Below are 22,673 nucleotides of genomic sequence, written 5' to 3'. Positions count from 1 at the left end.
CTTCCCCAGGGTGCGTTCAGAGGTTAAATCATTGAATCATTAAGGCTGAGTTCAACAGAGTTTTGATCAACAAGGGAGATGAGAGTTTCTGGTCCAGGCAGGAAAGTGGAGTTAAGGCCACAATCCAGTCTGCCAAATGGCCCACACCACCTATATCTTATGTTCTTAGTCCTTGTGTTATAGTTGCTGACGGAGTAGCTGTTTCTTCTATTTTCATTTTTCACATTTGTTTTATGGGTCCGTATATTCACCTGCTAACTGGAAAGGTGATGGTTTGAGATTACCCAGAGATGAAGGACATGTTTGCTCTGGCCCTCTTGTGCTGTAGTGATAATGTCCCTGCCTTTGGACCAAGAGGTCTCAGTTCAAGTCCCACGTGGTCGAGAAGTGTGTAATACCTGAACAAATTGATTAGAAAGTAAGTGATTTTTTTTTTAAATGCTGAGTGTAAAGACCTAATAATTGTATGTTTAAGAAATTGATACTGTCATGACTTGGGGAGCATGCGGGAAATCGAGTCCTGCCATTCCTACAGTTGTCACATTATTTCTATTCCAGAAGAAATATGCAAAATTCCCAAACAAGGTTTCTGATATATCCAGTTGAAAGTCACAATTTGGACCATCGACTGCACAATAGATATACTGGTTTTTCTCAGTTTTAAAGTGCCTTGCTAAGAGAGCCAAGAGTATTATTGGCTACTGTAGGTCTGCTCGTTTCTTTTCTAAAGTTTTGTTTCTCCTTTTGCACAACCCAGCTGTTCAGTTACTTGACAACCAATCGAGTTGTTGGCAGGCAGAGGACCTTTTGTCATCGGTTTGTGATCTGAGAACCAATTATCAGTCAGCTTCACTTGTAATGGAGCAGCCACACAAATGAGGCTTACACCGTTATCAAATTCCTTGCATTCAAAGCAAGCAATCGTTCTTGTAAATACTTGGTTTAATACAGTTCTTTGTCGTTTCAGTTCACAGCTTTTTAAAAAAAAATAAAAAGACAATTTTGATAATAGCATTAAAGAAAGACATGAATTTAGCTCTGTGGATTCATTTACTGATTTCAACCCAAGATCTTGAAGGTTGTTTTCACAAACAATCAACCCAGAGTAACCTGCATTTTAATATGTAACCACATCCATGTGGTCTCATCACCGTTTACTGTGGAAAGATCCCTGAGTTAAAAATTTGAGAGTTTTGGGCATAATTGAAACAAAACAAAACAGCTACGTTTTATTATTCCCCATTTGGAGAACTCCATGTAGCTCCCTTTTAATGTTACAGCATACATATGCGCATTTCTTCAAAAACGTTAATGGTTAGGTTTGAAAGTGACCTGATGTACGCATCTAACCTTTTTATAGTACAGTGTATATGATAGGTCGAACTGAGATAAAATCATTGGGTGTGCTGAAGTAATATTTTCTTTGTGATCATTCAATAACACTCTCTGTAGTTTTCATCAACAAATTAAATGTTTGACATTTATAAGGCATTTTTTTTTTAAAAAAAACCCTGATTGGAAATCAATGTGATCAGAGTGTAGCCAATAATCCAGAAACTGGATATGAATGTGTCACAAAGAATTGATAAAATACAAGAACAAGCAAAAACATGTTAATATTTGTTGCGGCTGGTATCCTTAGGCGTGGCTGTTATTTGGATCAACTGAAGTGAAAGCTAACTCCTGACTGTTCCTGTTTATTGTTGTTTGTGAAGTAGTGAGCCTGGTCATCTTTATAAAGCATTTCTATTCTGGTAATTATAGGATATTTTATTACCATATCAAATTCTTGAATAGTGTCCTGAGCGCGCACACTTCTGAACCATGAATCTTAACATTCCGGTAGAAATTCCGAGGTCAGTTTACAGGAATTTGTTTGTCAGAATGGAAAATCCAGCACTGCCCTCTCTCAGGCCCTTTCTCCCTATTTTAGTTATCGAGATCATTGAAGAATTAACAAAACAGGCTAACCTTTATTTTTAAAAAAATTAAGTTTTGGTCTTTGTCATGTGATATTGTGTGTCTGTATTGCTATGGTACACACAAGTTATTCAATCATTCAGTTAGATTATAGCTGCTGTGTATCTGTGCTACATATTCATACATCGAGGAGACAGGACGCCTTCTCGCACATCAGGGACACAGGATACCTTCTCGCAGATCGTTTCAGAGAACATGTCTGGGACACCAGCACCCACCAATCCCACTGCCATGTGGCTGAATACTTCAATTTCCCCCTCCCACTCCATCAAGGACATGCAGGTCCTGGGCCTCCTCCACCGCCAAACCCTTACCACCCGTCGCCAGGAGGAGGAACACCTCATATTCTGTCTTGGAACCCTGCAACCACACGGGATAAGTGTGGATTTCAACATCTTCCTCATTTCCCCATCTCCCACATTATCCCAGTCCCAAGTCTCCAACTCGACACTGCCCTGTCAACCTGTCCATCACTGCCCCTCTGACCTATCACCTTCTCTCTCACCTTCACCCACCTATCACTTTCTCAGCTACCAACCTCCACCCCCCTCCCATATATCTCTCAGCCCTGGCCCACAAGCCTCATTCCTAATGAAGGGCTTATGCCTGAAATGTTGATTCTCCTGCTGCTTGGATGGTACCTGATCTATTGTGCTGTTCCAGCACCACACTCTCGATCTCTGGTTCATATCCCTTAATATCCATATCCAGGAAAAATCTGTCAATCCCAATTGACCTAACATCTGTTTGGGGTATGTGTTGCATGTTTACTCTCTTTTTTTAGTGATTAAAAATGCTTCTTGCTTTTGATCTGCAAACCCTTGGCTCTAAATTTAATCATTTTACCCACTTGTTCAGGATTGTGATACCAGAGGAACTCCAGTGGTTTCATTGCAGCAAATCACATCCTGTTACCACTTCAAAGGCTTAATGTGAAGTTGCACATATTTGTTGATTTCCAAGTGCTGCAATAAAGAGTGGTAACAAGACAGGAAAGAAAATAATACTTTCACGTGAAGACAGCTGTGTATTCTCATATATAGTTTTTAAAAAATCATCTCCAGTGTTAAGAGAGTCAAAGATTGTGGTGCTGGAAAAGCGCAGCCAGGCAGACAGCATCCGAGGAGCAGCAGAGTCAAGGTTATGAGCATTCAGTCTACTTACATATAATTGCCAAAGCCCAGACTCTAAAGATCTGTAGAAAAAAAAAGGCATCTTTGAAGTATGGATGCTAAAATCTATGTTTAAAATTCAAAATATAGACTATAAGTGCTTGAAATTGCAAGATCAAAATGAACAAAGTGACACCCAGTAAAGAAAATGCCAATTTTTTTAGCCACTTGGTCAGAGCTTAAAAAACTACGGCAATCTGTTGTAGAACATAAAGCAGAGGGCCACAGAAAGATGATCAACCTCGGTGTAATTGCATGATAGATGTTTTCGAGCAGTTGCCAATAACTCCCACAGCATATATGAGGATGGCACAAGACTGACCTGGTTGGAGTAGTTCCAGCTGGGGCAGCAGCACATCTTCCAACCTGTTAACTGTCTATCCTAGAGAGATTAGCAGCAGTTCAACTACTCTGTTCCTTTCAGCTACTTGTCCTTAACCTTAATTCATTAGAACTTTGAATCCTTGCAGTGTGGAAGCAGGCCATTCAGCCCATGCCAACCCTCTGAAAGGCATCGCACCCAGCTCCACCCCCTACCCTAGCCTTGTAATTCCCAGGGCTAACCCACCTAGCCTGCACATCTTTGGGAGGAAACCAGAACACCTAATGGAAGCCCACTCTCACACGGGGAAAATGTGCAAACTCCACACACAAGTAACCCGAGGGTGGAATTGAACCCAGGTCCCTGGTGCTGTGAAGCAGCAGTGCTAACTACTGTGTCACCTTATTCTTCCCGTTTGTTTCATCATCAGATTTATCTAGATTGTAGTCCTTTGTGAAAACCACTCAGTTCTCCGAAAGATCTTTTGGAACAAAGATAACCTGTGCCTTACTTTCTCTGTAACTGCTGTCTTGAACAATCCCCACCCCCACCAGCAGATGTAAGGAGACCAGAGGCAACTTTTAAAGCAGTGACAGAGCAACTGTTCAGCTGACTTTAGCATGCTCTCAAACAAAAACCGAAGTTGCTGCAAAAGCTCAGCAGGTCTGGCAGCATCTGTAAACAGGAAGCTGCTGCCAGAGCGACTGAGCTTTTCCAGCAACTTCGGTTTTTGCTTCTGATTTACAGCATTTGCAGTTCTTTCAGTTTTTATTCGGCATTCTCATTTTCCTTTTGCCAAAAAAAGTTTTGCAAATTTAACCCCACAGCCTTACCCCTAAAAAGATACATTTTTCTAGTGTCTCTCACATCTCATTCAAGCCCCATCACGGAGCTTCTTGTTAACAAATTTACCTCCTGATTTTTTTTTTGTTGTTTAAACTCTCTCTTTTCATTAAAACTGTTGATTCTGTTTTCCCTCATGCTCAAACTTGTAGATAACATTGTACATGATTAGCTGCTGTTGACATTTGTGTCCTTCGTTTTATAAAAAACTATCTTTATCACCTCTTCAAAATCTTATCAACACTCTCATAAACTCTAACCTCCCTTTCCCCTCACGTTCTTAATCATGTGACCTCCAGAATCCATCTTGATGTTCATGTTTAAATCTTTTCAGTTAATGTTTTGGCCCAAATCAAAGCACTAAAGATCAAGGTGCAGTGTCTGTTTGCTTTAAAGGTTGTAGGGAGGTAGTTTGCAACATTATCTCCCTGCAACACTTCTATTCTCCAGTTCAATGGCAACACCCTCTTGCTTACAATCTAGTTTTGGAGGCCATCTATTCACCTATACTGACCTGATGTCAGTTTATTTGTCTGATTTTAGTTGAGCTGTGTGTTCCCCATTTGATAAATTAAAATAACTAAAGCCATCGTCTCTGACCCCTGTAATTTATTCTAAGTCCTGACGACCAGTTCACTCTGTGGTGGTGACATTTGGTTGAACTAGACTGTAAACTAACTTGATGTCCTACTGAACGCAGAGCTGAGCTTCCTACTTTATCTTCACTATTCACCCCCTACCGTTCTTAGTCCATCTGCTACCACGGACATTGTTTATGAACCTTGAACCTCTCTTTAAGCTTTTCTGGTCTCTTGTGATTCTGTCTTTAACTTTCTTCAGTGAAACAGGCCTCCAAGAATGTTAAGTTCCTTCAACTTATGCCGTAGTGCAGCAACATTCCAGTGTAGCATAATTGTGCATCTGAAGTGCTGTAACCCACAGGGCTATGTACCAAGCAGTGAAAATTGGGATTAGGCTGGAAATTGTTGTGGCCACTGCAGTCTCAGAGTTGTATGGCCTCTTGTGCTGTAAGTATTCTATGTATCGAAGATGTCCGCACAGAAGATGATTGGTATGTACTGCATGTTCCCTGTCTGATTTGTGATAGGCTCCTTCTTTCTTTTAATACTTTGCTTTGGTGTTTGGGGGTGGCCTTTTGTGAATAAAGATACCATTCAGAATGCTGGATTAGGCAACAGTTTAACTCCAGAAGTTGATCTGAAATTTGTATAGCATGTCAGTGTTTAATTACTTATTTTCACATGATATCACTCTTTACTTAACAGTGGATAGCCTTGAAGTATCCTCATATCGCAATATATGTCGATACGTGTCGAGAATGCTATGAAGCATATGTCATCTATAACTTCATGATCTTCCTACTGAGCTATTTGACATATCAGCACCCAAATTTAGTGATTCTGCTTGAAGCTAAGGATCAACAGAAACATCTACCTCCTCTCTGCTGCTGCCCCTCTTGGCACATGGGCGAGTAAGTAATAATGTTCAAGTGTTCATACGTTGTTCAAATGCAACTAATTTTCCTGCCGAGGTTTAAGTTGTTTTACACGATTTAAACATAAAGCGCTTGCTCCTGACCTGTGTTAATGGCTGCACCTGCATGGAAATATTGGCTTTAATCCTTTTCAACTATTTAGGTTTAATCCAAACCTTTGATCCTTGCAATATTTTAAAATATGTAACAACTTACCAGTTTACTAGAGGCCTCTATTCATCATACAGTCATAGAGATGTACAGCATGGAAACAGACCCTTCGGTCCAACCCGTCCATGCTGACCTGATACCCCGACCTAATCTAGTCCCACCTACCAGCACCCAGCCCATATCCCTCCAAGCCCTTCCTATTCATATACCCATCCAAATGCCTCTTAAATGTTGTAAAGTACCATAATTTCACATTTATCCACATTACATTTCATCTGTTATGCATTTGCCCATTAAATCAATTTGTCCAAATCACACTGTCCCCACACTGTTCTCATCCAGCTTTGCCATCTGCAAATATTACACTTAGTTCCCTCGTCTAAATCAGAGTTGCTGGGATTCGAGCACTGCTCCCCGTAGTGCTACACTAATCACAGCAGGCTGCATGAAAAAATACTGTTTGCTCCTCCTCACTGTTTCCTGTCTGCTGGCCAGTTCTCTATCCATGTCAGTATACTACCTCCAACCTTGCATGTGGGACCTTATCCAAAGACTTCTGAAATTCCAATTAAGTTAAGTCCACAGTTTCTCCATTATCAGTACTACTAGTTGGATCCTCTTAACATTCGATCATAATTTACCTTCTGTAAACCCCTGCTGACTCTGTCTGATCCTGTCACTCCTTTCCACATGGTGTGCTATTAAATTTTTAACTCCAGCAATTTCCCTACTAATGGCAGGATATTCTGTCTGGAGTCCTTTGTTTCCCTTCTCTCTGTTTATTTTTAATGTCGATGTCATGCTCCTATCCTCCATCCAGAAGAGCTGTTCCAGAATCTGTAGAATCTTGAAAGATGATCAGTAATGCATCTATTATTTCTCAGGACACTTATTAATTATGTTGGGATGTATTATTAGGTCCTAGAGATTAATAGGCCTTTAATTCCATCAATTTTTCCAACACCATTTCTTTACTAGTACTGATTTCCTTCAGTTCCTCACTATACCCTGTTTCCCCCACGTTTTAGTGAACAAGACAGACACAAAAAGCGCCCCTATTATAACTTCCCCCTTTCCTGACTGTATGGGACCTAGAAGTGTTTAGTAACCTTTTTCTCAACGCGATTGGAGGTTTCTACAGGAGACGAAGCAGGAATGGAGACAGCTATTGATACCTAAGTTGAAATTGGCTCTCTTTGTGATCGACCGCTTATTTAAGGGTGAAGTATGATAAGCTTGCAAATGGTCTGATCCAGCCTCGGACATTGGCCAGTAATAGGATTGGAGTCTGTGACTGGGGAATGCTCTGTGATGGGAATTGATACAACAAATTAGATTTTCCCCAACGTTTTCATGTGGTGTGTTAGATGAGGCAGACATTTGTGTGTTTATCTCCAAATGTGAGCATGTAATCTGAGATCACAGTTGACCCATTTTTAAAAAAAACTGGTGAGTTTTCCCATTGTTCTTCCGAACCATTATCACTTTAAAATAAAAACACACGATTTAGATTTTATTTCATTTCATTTTTTGGGGGATCTTATTCCACATGGTATGAGAATGACTATACTTCACAACTAAATATGAAACCAGAGTGAAAATCACTTTCTTTTTTTGACAACTTCAATTTAGTAGATTTAGGAGGTTTGTCACTAATTGAATGTCAGTACAGTAGTTATACAGTTGAGAAGATATCTTTTTTCTTAAAAATAGGATCCTTGGCTTTGTGCATAGAGCACAAAACCTTATCGACACCTGTCCAGTCTCATCAGGAGAGTTTTTTTCAGTTCTAGGTATCTCATCTTTTCGGAAAGATGACAAGCCTTCAAAGGGTGTAGAAGGCATTTGCTGCAATGGTGCCATAGATGAGCGACTTTGTAACATTAAGTGACTGAAAGCTCAAAGTTGTTTTCTTGAAAACAGGAAAGGTTGAGAGGAGGTGGAGAGTAGTGTTAAAATTATGACCTATTTTGATTGTGTAAGTTAAGAGACACTGATAAGTGAAGGTGAAAAATGTAAGATAATTGCCTCTGATTCATTTGCCAATGAGAATAAACTAAGCTATAAGATATGATGTGGAATACAATGCGTCAAGAAATGATGTAGCAAATTCAATTGCAGCCCTCAAAAAGCTCAACCAGTAAATGTTTGAAGAGCTAAGGGAAAGAAGCAGGATTGGAGACCACCTGCAGAACTCTTCCAAAGTGCGAATGCAGACACAATGAATGTCCGAATTATGTAGGTGTACCTTGTGGGAAGCTAGGGGAGTGGTTGCTGCGCCCCTTGCTGAGATATTTGTATCATCAATAGTCACAGGTGAGGTGCTGGAAGACTGGAGGTTGGCTGACATGGTGCCACTGTTTAAGAAGGATGGTAAAGACAAGCCATGGAACTATAGACCAGTGAGTCTGACCTCGGTGGTGGGCAAATTGTTGGAGGGAATCCTGAGGGACAGGATGTACATGTATTTGGAAAGGCAAGGGCTGATTAGGGATAGTCAACATGGCTTTGTGTGTGGGAAATCATGTCTCACAAACTTGATTGAGTTTTTTGAAGAAGTTACAAAGAGGTTTGATGAGGACAGAGCGGTAGATGTGAGATATATGGACTTCAGTAAGGTGTTCGACAAAGTTCCCCATGGGGGACTGGTTAGCAAGGTTAGATCTCACGGAATACAGGGAGAACTAGCCATTTGGATACAGAACTGGCTCAAAGGTAGAAGACAGAGGGTGGTGATGGAGGGTTGTTTTTCAGACTGGAGGCCTGTGACCAGTGGAATGCCACAAGGATCGGTGCTGGGTCCACTACTTTTCATCATTGATATTAATGATTTGGATGTGAACTTAAGAGGTATAGTTAATAAATTTGCAGATGACACCAAAATTGGAGGTATAGTGGACAGTGGACAGTGGACTGTATTCTGGGGAGCATTGGAAGCTGAGGGGTGACCTTATAGAGGTTTATAAAATCATGAGGGGCATGGATAGGATCAATATACAAAGTCTCTCTCCAGAACTAGAGGGTATAGGTTTAGGGTGAGAGGGGCAAGATATAAAAGGGACCTAAGTGGTAACTGTTTCACGCAGAGGACGGTACATGTATGGAATGAGCTGCCAGAGGAAGTGGTGGAGGCTGGTACAATTGCAACATTTTAAGAGGCATTTGGATGGGTATATGAATAGGAAGGGTTTGGAAGGATATTGGCCGGGTGCTGGCAAGTGGGACCAGATTGAATTGGGATATCTAGTCGGCGTGGGCGGGTTGGATGGAAGGGTCTGTTTCTGTGCTGTGCATCCCTATGACTCTATGTTGAGCTGGGATATGGTCTTGCAAATTTCTGTAAATATTGGTGTTGTTCTTATCAGTTATTCCAACATAAATTTGCATCATACCTGAGATATCAATGTCGGTGCTTTTAAGGTCGTAAGTGTTCAGTTTCCAAAAATTCAGCATGAATAGCTGATGGTGATTTGGCATTTTTGAATTTTAGCTTATCTTTTCCAGATACTTAGCAATGCATTGTTTGCAATCTGGCTTTCAGATTTGTTTTTTAAAAAACAAATTTTAATCCTTGTGCATTATTTGTACTTCTGGATTGCCTAACGTCCTCATCTTAAAAACAAGATGCTTCGACTCCTGGGAATCTGAAAATAAGAGAAAATGATGGAAATTCTTAATAGGCTAGGTGCCATTTGTGATAAAAGAGGCAGAATTAACTATTCACAATCTGTACCTTGTATCAGATTAAAACTTGCTATCTGTCAACAGCCCATAATCTAAACCTAAGACAGGACTTGCTGGACGTATTTGGCAGATCTGCAGTATCTCCAAAGAGAAAGCAGACTTAACACTTCTGAGTCCCATGACCCTTCTTCAGGAGTCTGATTCTAGTTCTGAAGGAGAGTCAATACATTAACTCTGGTCACCTCTGTGCAGAGAAAGCAGATCTGTGAATTTCTCTAGCAATTTCTGTTTTTGTTGCAGACTTACAGCATTTGCAATTCTTTGTTTTATCCCATAATCTAAAATAGCTTGTTCTTATATTTTTTTCATTGCTCTGAACTGCCATTTTAACCTGAAGACAATCTATGCGTAGACCTATACAAAATACATCATTGAGAAATATCCTGTATTTGATCTGAAGTATTGCCCTGTTGTATATTTTCTGTTGTTCATTAGTTCCATACACAGGGAAAAAAAATTGTGTATCTTATTCATAAGAAATAAGGCATTTGTGGATTATATAATAACAACCTTGGTTGCATTTTAACTGGCTCATGCTATAGATGTAAGTGTCTATGTAAGAATGACAACAATTACACATTCAATTTTCAGGTTTCACCTTTATTCAGAATGTCAATGTTACTATGTTTCACTGTCATTTCACTGAAATATTCAATAGCATTTCCCATTACTTCCTGTTTCAGAACCTTCTAAATATTGTTACATGCGTATGCTAATTGTGGTAATTCTCTGGCTTGTGTTTTCTTTTGGCAGGGTGTTGCTGTTCAGATGCAAGCTTGGAGTTTTGCAGTACACTGTTGTTAGACCATTTACAACCATAATTGCATTGTAAGTAATATTGTTTCAGAGTATTAAGTGCAAACATATCAGTTCTGAGGGACTCCAACATTTGCAACCATCAGTATTTTCTACAATCTCTTAACATGCTGCATTTGATTGCTCAGAGTATTGTCTCTTTATTGGGGGTAACTAATGCAGGTTGCCTATTTGGCTCAGCATCACTGTTTTTGCCTTTGTACAACCGTCCCATCGCTGCCCAAGCAATCCAACTTTAATCTTTCTACCTCTTCGGTCTACTGCACAGCTCCAGCTGAACACACCAATTCATGGAACATTGCTTTCATTTTCATATTCTTAAGAGATTAATTATTCCTCCTGTTTTCTTAGTAAATTCTACTGAGCCACATAAAACTTAACCCATTGTCTTTCCTATAACCTTGGGTTACAGAAAGCATCACATCACAAACCCCTTTCATGTTGAAACCACAAGTCCCAGCAGAAGAGGGTAGAGCAGTGGATGTAGTGTACATAGATTTTAGCAAGGCATTTGATAAGGTTCCCCATGGTAGGCTTATGCGGAAAGTCAGGAGGCATGGGATAGAGGGAAATTTGGCCAGTTGGATAGAGAACTGGCTAACCGGTCGAAGTCAGAGAGTGGTGATAGATGGTAAATATTCAGCCTGGAGCCCAGTTACAAGTGGAGTTCCGCAGGGATCAGTTCTGGGTCCTCTGCTGTTTGTAATTTTTATTAATGACTTGGAAGAGGGAGTCGAAGGGTGGGTCAGTAAATTTGCAGATGATACGAAGATTGGTGGAGTTGTGGATAGTGAGGAGGGCTGTTGTCGGCTGCAGAGGGACTTAGATATGATGCAGAGCTGGGCTGAGGAGTGGCAGATGGAGTTCAACCCTGTCAAGTGTGAGGTTGTCCATTTTGGAAGGACAAATAAGAATGTGGAATACAGGGTTAACGGTAGGGTTCTTAGTAAGGTGGAGGAGCAGAGGGATCTTGGGGTCTATGTTCTCATAGCTCTCTTGAAAGTTGCCTCTCAGGTGGATAGAGCTTGTAAGAAGGCCTATGGTGTATTAGCGTTCATTAGCAGAGGGATTTAATTCAAGAGTCGTGAAGTTGCAGCTGTACAGGACCTTGGTTAGGCCACAGTTGGAGTACTGTGTGCAGTTCTGGTCGCCTCATTTTAGGAAAGATGTGGACGCTTTGGAGAGGGGGCAGAGAAGATTTACCAGGATATTGCCTGGAATGGAGAATAGGTCGTACGAGGATAGGTTGAGAGTGCTAGGCCTTTTCTCATTGGAACAGCGAAGGATGAGGGGTGACTTGATAGAGGTTTATAAGATGATCAGAGGAATAGATAGAGTAGACAGTCAGAAACTTTTTCCTCGGGTACAACAGAGTGTTACAAGGGGACATAAATTTAAGGTGAAGGGTGGAAGGTATAGGGGGGATGTCAGGGGTAGGTTCTTTGCCCAGAGAGTGGTGGGGGCATGGAATGCGCTGCCTGTGGGAGTGGCAGAGTCAGAATCATTGGTGACCTTTAAGTGGCAATTGGATAGGTATATGGATAGATGCTTAAGCTAGGACAAATGTTCGGCACAACATCGTGGGCCGAAGGGCCTGTTCTGTGCTGTATTGTTCTATGTTCTATGTAAGAGATTCAGCCAATGGTGCTTCTCAGCAAAGCTTTTTTTTTCTTTGTTCAAGAGTATAACCAATTCCCTTTTAAAAGTGACAATTGAAATTGTTTCCATTGTTCTTTGAAGCCATGCATTCCAACTCACACATCATTGTATTTTTTTTTATTCCTTATCTTCCCTCAATGGATTGGGGGTACTGTGTACAGCTTTGATCCCCTTTAAATGTTGTTGCTTGTGAAGATGTTTCGGAGAAGGTTCACTCAACTCACCTCCAGGGATGGTGGCTTATCTTACGAATTAAGGGTGAAAAAGTTAGGCTTTATGCACTTTGAAGTTCAGAAGGAGACAAGATTTTACTGAAATGTGCAAGATCATGAGGATAGGGTGGATAGCTGATGGATGTTTCTGTATCTGAGATTAAAATAGGGAAAATTTGTCTAAAAGTAAGGGGTCTGTCCCTTTTAAGAAAGATGAAAATTTGTTTTTCTGTCAACAGAGTGAGGAATTCTTCTCCCCAGCACACAGTGGAGGTTTGGTCTTTAAATTTACTCAAAGCTGAGTTAGAATTTTGGGAGGCAATTTGGTGTAAGATTTGTGGGGAATCATGTGGGAAAGTGGAGCTCCGACCACAACAAGCTCAGCTGTGATTTTACAAACACTGAGAACAGCACCAAATGGGCTGCTCCTATTCCTGCCCCCGTTTAATGATTGCTCCACACAATAAAACTGGGCTGAGTCAGCATGGCTTTGTCAATGGGAGGTCATAACCGATAAATCTGTTCAAGTCTTTTGAGGACATAACGGGCAGGTTAGATAGAGAGGAGAAAGTGAGGACTGCAGATGCTGGAGATCGGAGCTGAAAATGTGTTGCTGGAAAAGCGCAGCAGGTCAGGCAGCATCCAAGGAACAGGAGAGTCGACGTTTCGGGCATAAGCCTGAAGAAGAGCTCATGCCCGAAACGTCGATTTTCCTGTTCCATGGATGCTGCCTGACCTGCTGCGCTTTTCCAGCAACACATTTTCAGGTTAGATAGAGAGCCAGTGGACAATATTGGTTTGGATTTTCAGAATGAGAATCTTTGACATGAAGCCGCACAGGAGACTGCTAGATAAGAGCCCGTAGGGTTAGGGGCAAATTACTGGTGTCGATAGAGGATTGGCAGACTGGCAGAAGGCAGCGTGAAGAGTTAAAAAGGTCTTTTTCAGGATGGCTGATGATTAGAGGAGTTCCACAAGGGTCCATGTAGGTACCATAACTGTTCATGTTGTACATAACAACCTGGATGATGGAACTGAGGACATTGTTGCTCAGTTTGAAGATGACCTAAAGGCAGGGGAACAGGTAGTGTCGAAGAAGCAGGAAGGCTGCAGAAGGGTTTGGAAAGGAGAGTGGGCAGAGAAGTGGTAGATGGAATAAAATGTGGGAAAGTGTGAGGTCATGCGCTCTGGTATAAAGAATAGAGGTGTGGACGATGGTAACTAAATAGAGTCACAGAGATGTACAGCACGGAAACAGACCTTTCGGTCCAACCCGTCCATGCCGACCAGATACCCCAACCCAATCTAGTCCTACCTGCCAGCACCTGGCCCATATCCCTCCAAACCCTTCCTATTCACATACCCATCCAGATGCCTTTTAAATGCCTTGCAATTGTACCAGCCTCCACTACATCCTCTGGCAGCTCATTCCATACACGTACCACCCTCTGCGTGAAAAAGTTGCCCCTTAGGTCTCTTTTATATCTTTCCCCTCTCACCCTAAACCTATGCCCTCTAGTTCTGGACTCCCCCACCCCAGGGAAAAGACTTTGCCTATTTACCCTATCCACGCCCCTCATAATTTTGTGAACCTCTATAAGGTCACCCCTCAGCCTCCGACGCTCCAGGGAAAACAGCCCCAGCCTGTTCAGCCTCTCCCTATAGCTCAAATCCTCTGACCCTGGCAGCATTCTTGAATCTTTTCTGAACCCTTTCCAGTTTCACAACATCTTTCCGATAGGAAGGAGACCAGAATTGCACGCAATATTCCAACAGTGGCCTGTACAGCCGCAACATGACCTCCCAACTCCTGTACTCAATACTCTGACCAATAAAGGAAAGCATACCAAACACTGCCTTCACTATCCTATCTACCTGCGACTCCAATCTCAAGGAGCTATGAACCTGCACTCCAAGGTGTCTTTGTTCAGCAACACTCCCTCGGACCTTACCATTAAGTATATAAGTCCTGCTAAGATTTGCTTTCCCAAAATGAAGCACCTCGCATTTATCTGAATTAAACTCCATCTGCCACTTCTCAGCCCATTGGCCCATCTGGTCCAGATCCTGTTGTAATCTGAGGTAACCCTCTTCGCTGTCCACTACACCTCCAATTTTGGTGTCATCTGCAAACTTACTAACTGTACCTCTTATGCTTGCATTCAAATCATTTATGTCAATGACGAAAATTAGAGGACCCAGCACTGATCCTTGTGACACTCCATTGGTCACTGGCCTCCAGTCTGAAAAATAACCCTCCACCATCACCCTCTGTCTTCTACCTTTGAGCCAGTTCTGTATCCAAATGGCTAGTTCTCCCTTTATTCCAAGAGATCTAACCTTGCTAATCAGCCTCCCATGGGGAACCTTGTCGAACGCCTTACTGAAGTCCATATAGATTACATCTACGACTCTGCCCTCATCAATCTTCTTTGTTACTTCTTCAAAAACCTCAATCAGGTTTGTGAGACATGATTTCCCACACACAAAGCCATGTTGACTATCCCTAATCAGTCCTTGCCTTTCCAAATACATGTACATCCTGTCCCTCAGAATTCCCTCCAACAACTTGCCCACCACTGACATCATGCTCACTGGTCTATAGTTCCCTGGCTTGTCCTTACCCCCCTTCTTGAACAGTGACACCACGTTTGTCAACCTCCAGTCTTCCGGCACCTCACCTGTGACTATCGATGATACAAATATCTCAGCGAGAGGCCCAGCAATCACTTCCCTAGCTTCCCACAGAGTTCTCGGGTATACCTGATCAGGTCCTGGGGAATTATCCACTTTTAACCGTTTCAAGACATCCAGCACTTCCTCCTCTGTAATATGGACATTTTGCAAGATGTCACCATCTATTTCCCTACAGTCTATATCTTCCACATCCTTTTCCACAGTAAATACTGATGCAAAATATTCATTTAACATCTCCCCCATTTTCTGTGGCTCCACACAAAGGCCGCCTTGCTGATCTTTGAGGGGCCCTATTCTCTCCCTAGTTACCCTTTTTGTTCTTAATATATTTGTAAAAACCCTTTGGATTCCCCCTTAATTCTATTTGCCAAAGCTATCTCATGTCCCCATTTTGCCCTCCTGACTTCCCTCTTAAGTATACTCCTACTGTCTTTATACTCTTCTAAGGATTCACTCGATCTATCCTGTCTATACCTGACATATGCTTCCTTCTTTTTCTTCACCAAACCCTCAATTTCTTTAGTCATCCTGCATTCCCTGATACCTACCAGCCTTCCCTTTCACCCTGACAGGAATATACTTTCTCTGGATTCTTGTTATCTCATTTCTGAAGGTTTCCCATTTTCCAGCCGTCCCTTTACCTGCGAACATCTGCCTCCAATCAGCTTTCGAAAGTTCTAGCTTAATACCGTCAAAATAGGCCTTTCTCCAATTTAGAACTTCAACTTTTAGATCCGGTCTATCCTTTTCCATCACTATTTTAAAATGAATAGAATTATAGTCGCTGGCCCCAAAGTACTCCCCCACTGACATCTCAGTCACCTGCCCTGCCTTATTTCCCAAGAGTAGATCACGTTTTGCAGTTCCTCTAATAGGTACATCCACATACTGAATCAGAAAATTGTCTTGTACGCACGTAACAAATTCCTCTCCATCTGAAACTTTAACACTATGGCAGTCCCAGTCGATGTTTGGAAAGTTAAAATCCCCTACCATAACCACCCTATTATTCTTACAGATAGCTGAGATCTCCTTACAAGTTTGTTTCTCAATTTCCCTCTGACTATTAGGGGGTCTATAATACAATCCCAATAAGGTGATCATCCCTTTCTTATTTCTCAATTCCACCCAAATAACTTCCCTGGATGTATTTCCGGGAATATCCTCCCCTCAGCACAGCTGTAATGCTATCCCTTATCAAAAATGCCACTCCCCCTCCTCTCTTGCCTCCATTTGTATCCTGGAACATTAAGCTGCCAGTCCTGCCCATCCCTGAGCCATGTTTCTGTAATTGCTATGATATCCCAGTCCCATGTTCCTAACCATCTGAGTTCATCTGCCTTCCCTGTTAGGCCCCTTGCATTGAAATAAATGCAGTTTAATTTATTAGTCCTACCTTGTCCCTGCCTGTCCTGACTGTTTGATTCACTTCTGTTCTCAGCTGTACCAGTCTCAGATCGATCTCTTTCCTCACTATCTCCCTGGGTCCCACCCCAGCACTTTACTAGTTTAAATCCCCCCAAGCAGTTCTAGCAAATTTCCCTGACAGTATATTAGTTCCCCCCCCCACCTTGTACAGGTCACTTCTACCCCAAAAGAGATTCCAATGATCCAAAAATGTGAATCCTTCTCCCATACACCAGCTCCTCAGCCATGCATTGATCTGCTGTATCCTCCTATTCTTGCCCTCACTCACTCGTAGCACTGGGAGTAATCCAGATATTACTACCCTTGAGGACCTCCTTTTTAAATTTCTGCCTAACTCTCTGTAATCTCCCTTCAGAATCTCAATCTTTTCCCTTCCAACGTCGTTGGTTCCAATGTGGACAATGACCTCCTGCTGGCCCCTCTCCCCCGTGAGAATATTCTGCACCCTCTCTGAGACATCCTTGATCCTGGCATCGGGGAAACAACACACCATTCTGCTTTCTCTCTGCTGGCCACAGAAACGTCTGTCTGTACCTCTGACTACAGAATCCCCCAACACAATTGATCTCTTGGAAGCTGCCGTACCCCTCGTTGCATTAGAGCCAGTCTCAATACCAGTAACTTGGCTTCTTGTGCTGCGTTCCCCTGAGAATCCATCACTCCCTATGTTTTCCAAAACAGCATACCTGTTTGAAATGGATGTATCCACAAAAAACTCCTGCACTAGGTGCCAACCTCTCTCACCTTTCCTGGAGTTAACCCATCTATGTGACTGTATCTGAGACTTTTCCCCCCTTCCTACAACTGCCATCCATCGCATACTGTTTTGGAAATCTGAAGCACAAAAGGACTTAGGTGTTCTAGTTCAGGATTCTCTTCAGGTTAACATGCAGGTTCAGTCAGCAGTAGGAAAGTAAATGCTAGCATTCATTGTTAGTATTCATTTCAAGGGGACTAGACTACAAGAGCAGGGATGTACAACTGTGGTTGTATAGGGTTCTGGTCATTTGGAACATTGTGAGCAGTTTTGAAACTTGCAGAATGCTGAGTGGCCTGGATAGAGTGGATGTGTTTCAAAGACCAAGACAGTGGATCAAAGGTTCCAGAAAGGCAGGAGAATGGGATTGAGAAACATATAAGCCATAATTGAATGGCAGCGCAGACTCGAGCCGTGGTGCCTAATTCCTCACCTAGATCGTATGGTCTTATGAGCATTGGGGAAGCGGAGGAGACCAGGATAGGAGGGACATAGAGATCTCAAGGGAATTTTTAGGGTAGGGAGATTATAGGAGTAAATGTTCTTTTGTTTCTGGATTAGGAGCCATTGTAGCACAAATGAAATCTATAGGAGTGATGGGCAAACAGGAACTGGTGCAAGTTAGAAAATGGTGGGAACGAGTTTGTATAATTCAAGTTAGGAAAACAATGTTGCGGCTGAGACAGTAAACCGAAGTAGACTGGGACAAAATGTGTGACATTGTTGTGGAATAGATATATAACTAGGAAATAAATTTTCATACAGACAAGTGTGTTTGGAAAAATGAGAATTGTCTGTGCAGAAAACATCTCAATGAGGCAAGGTAGATGAATGATTCTATTTTTATTTTATAAGCTCAAACAACTGATTGGGATTGATTTCTAGAATTGAGAAGCAGGTTATGTTAAATTTGGATCGAATATTTCTTAAACTACGTCTGGATTACTTTTATTTATCATTCATGGTGTTTGAGTGTCGCTGGCTACACTATATTTATTGCCCATTTCTCACTGTCCTGGGAAAAGTGGTGTTGAGCTGCCTTCCTGAATTACTGCAGTCCCTGAAGGTGTAGGGACACCCACACTGCTGTGAAGGTATTCCAGGACTTTCCCAAAAACTGAAGATTCTGGTCTGGTGGGGAAAAAAGAATATGTCAGAACTGGAGAAAGTCTGGAAATGATTTATGGAATCATACCAGAACTGAGAAGTTACCTTATAATCATGGAATGGTTTCAGTAGAAGAATGCATTTGGCCCATTGTGTATGTTGGTCTTTGAGTAATTTATCTAGTGCCACCCCCTTGACCTTTCTCTGTGGCCCTGAGAATCTTCCTTTTGCAGATAATGAGCTTAACCCTCTTTTGAAAAGTCTCCAATGATCCCGCCTGCATCCCACACTCGGGCAATGAATTTCAAGATGCTAACCACTTATTGTGTTAAAAAGTTTTCCTCCTGTCACCTTTGCTACATTTGTCATTTTATCTTAAATCTATGTACTCTTGTTCTCAATAGTTTCATCACTGGGAACAATGTCTGTCTCTTTACTTTGTTCAGATACTTCCTGATTTTCAAACTTTTGACTGAACTTCTCCAGTCCTTCTCTACACCTGAAGCTCCTCATCCCTGGAACTATATTCATGAATCTTTTTATTCCCTCTAATACCTTCTAAAATGTGGTGCCCGGGATAGGGTCGTAGTATTCCCGTTAAGACCAAAGTAGTGTTTATAGCCAGAAAAGATAAAGGTACTTTTCTTTAGAAAACTGGAGCTTGATGAACCCAGAACTGTAGATGTTAGAAATCTGAACCAGTGTGTTGGAGAAAGACAGCAGGTTTGGCAGCATCTTTAGTGAGAAAAACAGTTAACATTTCAAGTTCCATGACCCTTTAGTCAGATCAACTCTTGACTTCTAACAAAGGCTTTATAATTATGAAAGGATTTGATAGGGTTAAGCACAGAGGTCGTTAGACTTGCAGATGCCACAAATATTATTTTTACTGTCAAATTTTTGGGGGAACATCTTTATTCAGAGAATGAAATGTGGAATGCGTAATCACAAGTGATTATGGTGACTAGCATAGATGCATTTAAGAGGAAGTTAAATAAGAGTGAGAAAAGAATAGAACCATATATTGATAGTTAAATGAAGGGTGGGAAGAAGATAGTATGAGGCATAAACACTGCCAAGGATATGCTGGTCCAACTGACTGTGTCTGTTTTGTACATTCTGCGTAATGTAAGGGAAGGTACGAAATAGAGGTCAGCCAGGATAGCATGGGAATAGTCAAGTCTTGGTAAGAAAGATATTGGTGAGCAATAAAGCATCCAGTTAGCTGAAGCAGGACAAGGGCGGTATTGTTGTTGTGATTAGAAGTTGGTGCTTTTGGTGAGGGAGAAAATATGACATTCAAAGGTCAGATCCAGACCTAGGTCAAATGGGACATCATCTTTTCGAACTGTCCTGTTCAGTGTTAGACAGTGGCTGCAGCAAGAATGGGAGTTGGTGCAAGGATATAGAGTTTGTGGCAGGACCAAAGCTAATGGTTTTGAGCTTCCCTGTATTTATTTTTTACTGGTGGATATAGCATTTCATATAAGTAGCAGAAGGGATAAGATGTAATAGTAAGGTAGATCGCAGACCATCACCATATGTGTGAAACCTGATGTGTTTTCAAATGATATTGCTAAGGGGAAGAATGTAGATCAGGTATAAGAGGGACCACCGATCACTAGAGACTTCAGAGATATTAGACCAGAAAGAAAAACCATTACAAGGTTGTGTAAAGATTTGTAGCTTGGGTGCTGGTTGTTGTGGTTATGGGTATGTTTGGCAAGCTAGGAAGTTGATTTGCAGATGTTTTGTCCTCTGTCTAGGTGACCTCTTCAGTGCTTTGGAGCCTTCTGTGAAGCGCTGCTGTATTGAGTCTTCTGGAGTTTATTTGGTTCCTTATCGCTGCTTTTGGTTGCTCGGTGCAGTGGCCGGTATATTGGGTCTAGGTCAATGTGTTTTTTGATAGAGTCTGTGGCTGAGTGCCATGCTTCTCAAATTTCTCTGTCTGTCCTATGTTGAGCGTGTCTTATGATCGTTGTGTTGTTCCAGTCAAATTTGTGGTCCTTGTCATCTGTATGTGTGGCTACTAGGGACAGTTGGAAGAGGACAGAACAAAAAGAAAAGGAGAGTTTAAACTGTAGAAATTGACACGTAGATAGGAAGTTGCCTTAAAAGGATGGAGGCGATGGTAGAAGGTATGCTTACTGAGGAAGATAGGGAGCAAACACATGTTAGCCAAAGGCCTGGTGGGGATCTGTTAAATTTATCCAAGTGTTGCCTGAATTTGAGGATGTAGAAACCTTTCTCATCCTGTTTGAAGTGGCTAGTGACTATGAGTTTTGTTGATCCAGAGCGAGTGAGGTATTTGCATCACTATCGGAGGAGTATGAGGAGGTGAAGAAAGCCATCTTAAGTGCATATGAGCTTGTGTAGGATCGTACGGAAAACATTTCAAGAATCGAAGGAGGTCAAATATGCATTGAGTTTGAAAGGATCAAACAAAGTAATTTTGATCGGTAGATAAGGGCATTAAAAATAGTGCATGCATATGACGCTCTGAGAGAGATGATTATTCTGGAGGAGTTCCAGAATACATTTCCTGAAGAAGTGAGAACTCATGTGGCACAGCAGACAGTTAAAATGACAATATTAGTAGCTGAAATGGCTGATAATTATGAGTCAGTTCATAAATCAAAGTTTGGCTTCTAACATCAATTTCAATCCGTGAGGGATAGAAATTGGGGAAAAAAGAAATCCTCATGTGGAAAGGGAAAGGTGAAGTTCATAAGGATAACTTACCTCAGGGCAAAAAGGAAACCCTCAAAGGGGAAAAAAGATTTTAAAAAGCTCCACTGTTTTCACTTCAATAAAGTAGGCCACATGAAATCAGTGATGGTGGGTTAGAGAAAGCATTGGGAAGATGAATGTAGGAACACCGGATAAGCCAGCAAATTTTGTTGGAGTGGTAAAAGAAAGCACATTGGAGGCTAAAAAGCTGCACCAGAAGGTACACCTGGTTGGATGTTGGTTAAGGAGGAAGTACCAGATCATTTTCACCTTAACTATGCAAGTAAAAGGTTTTACTTGCATAGGCCAGGAGCAGCAGGTGAAGAAGTTACAGTATTGAGAGATACGGGATCATGTCAATCTTTGATGTTGTGAACGATGACGAGATGTATAACTCAGAAGGACTACTGCCAGAAAAAGTGCTAGTACATGGAATTCGCGATGAGACAAGAAGCGCTCAGTTATGTAGAGTGAGATTGGAGAGTTGGTGGAGAAGTGGTGATTGAAATATTGGAAGAACTCTTTGCTCCAGCAATACAATTTGTCCCTGCTAACAATATAGTTGGGTTACAGGTGGGAGTTCTGTCTACTGTGGTTGAAAAGCCAATGGAAAATCAGGCAACTGACGTATTACAGGAATGATATCCTGGGGTTTTTCCTGACTGTGTGATAACAAGGTCAGAAAACCTCTAGTTGAAATAGGAGGAAAAATCAAAGAATACAGATACGACAATTGAGGTAGAATTGTCAGAGACCATATTTAATCAAGTGATTAAGACAAAGCAGAATAAGTGGAGGACAATGTGGATATCTTCAGCTCAGATAAATTAACTGAGTTACAACAGAGAGATGAAAAACTGAAGCAGTCGTATCAGAAAGCACACACAGAAGAATCTATGTTAAAAATAATGTCTTAAATAGGAAATGGAGACCTGCCCATTTCTCATCTGCCTGATTATGTGATGAAGTTACACTGGGTTATCGAAAGCAAGAGTTGCGGGTAGCACGTGAATTTCTAGTAGGAAGTCATTCAGGGGTGAGAAAAATTCGAGCTAAAATGCAAAAACATTTTATGCATAAGACTGCATAAGAATATAAACTGAATTTTGCCAGACATGTCATGTGTCAGGTAATTGGAAAACTGCAGACAATAATAAAATCCACACCTTAATACCCATTCCTTACAAGGGTCTTAATGGATTGCATAGGATTTGCAAAACAAAAACTGGGAATCGGTATTTGCCAACAATAATGGATATGTCCACTAGATTTGCTGAGGCCATTCTATTATGCAATATCACCGTTAAAATTATTGTAGAAGAGTTACTCAAATGTTTCACTAGAATGGACTACCCACAGAGATACAATCAGAATAAGGATCAAATTTTACATCAAAATTATTCAAGGAAGTTGTGGACAGCTCAGGAATAAAATGATTCAAATTCACCGCATACCAGCCAGAACCGCAGGGAATACTAGAAAAACAGCTGGCGTTCAAGACTATGTCTTCTAGTCAAGACTATCCAGATGATTGGGATAA

The 22,673-nt window shown here is 41.5% G+C and overlaps 1 protein-coding gene across 2 annotated transcripts in view; it reads left to right on the top strand.

Moving 5' to 3' along the window:
• tmem184c (transmembrane protein 184C) overlaps positions 1-22,673 on the top strand; it is a 45,762-nt gene that overhangs the window by 5,983 nt on the left and 17,106 nt on the right. For both annotated transcript variants that reach the window (XM_072568394.1, XM_072568309.1), the window contains exons 4-5: positions 5,604-5,809; positions 10,481-10,555. In XM_072568394.1, coding sequence (XP_072424495.1) covers positions 5,604-5,809; positions 10,481-10,555 — 281 coding nt within the window. The remainder of the gene's footprint in view (positions 1-5,603; positions 5,810-10,480; positions 10,556-22,673) is intronic.

Source organism: Chiloscyllium punctatum, chromosome 1, assembly GCF_047496795.1.
Source record: "Chiloscyllium punctatum isolate Juve2018m chromosome 1, sChiPun1.3, whole genome shotgun sequence".
Lineage (NCBI taxonomy): Eukaryota > Metazoa > Chordata > Chondrichthyes > Orectolobiformes > Hemiscylliidae > Chiloscyllium > Chiloscyllium punctatum.
This window is presented reverse-complemented; position numbering and strand designations above follow the sequence as displayed.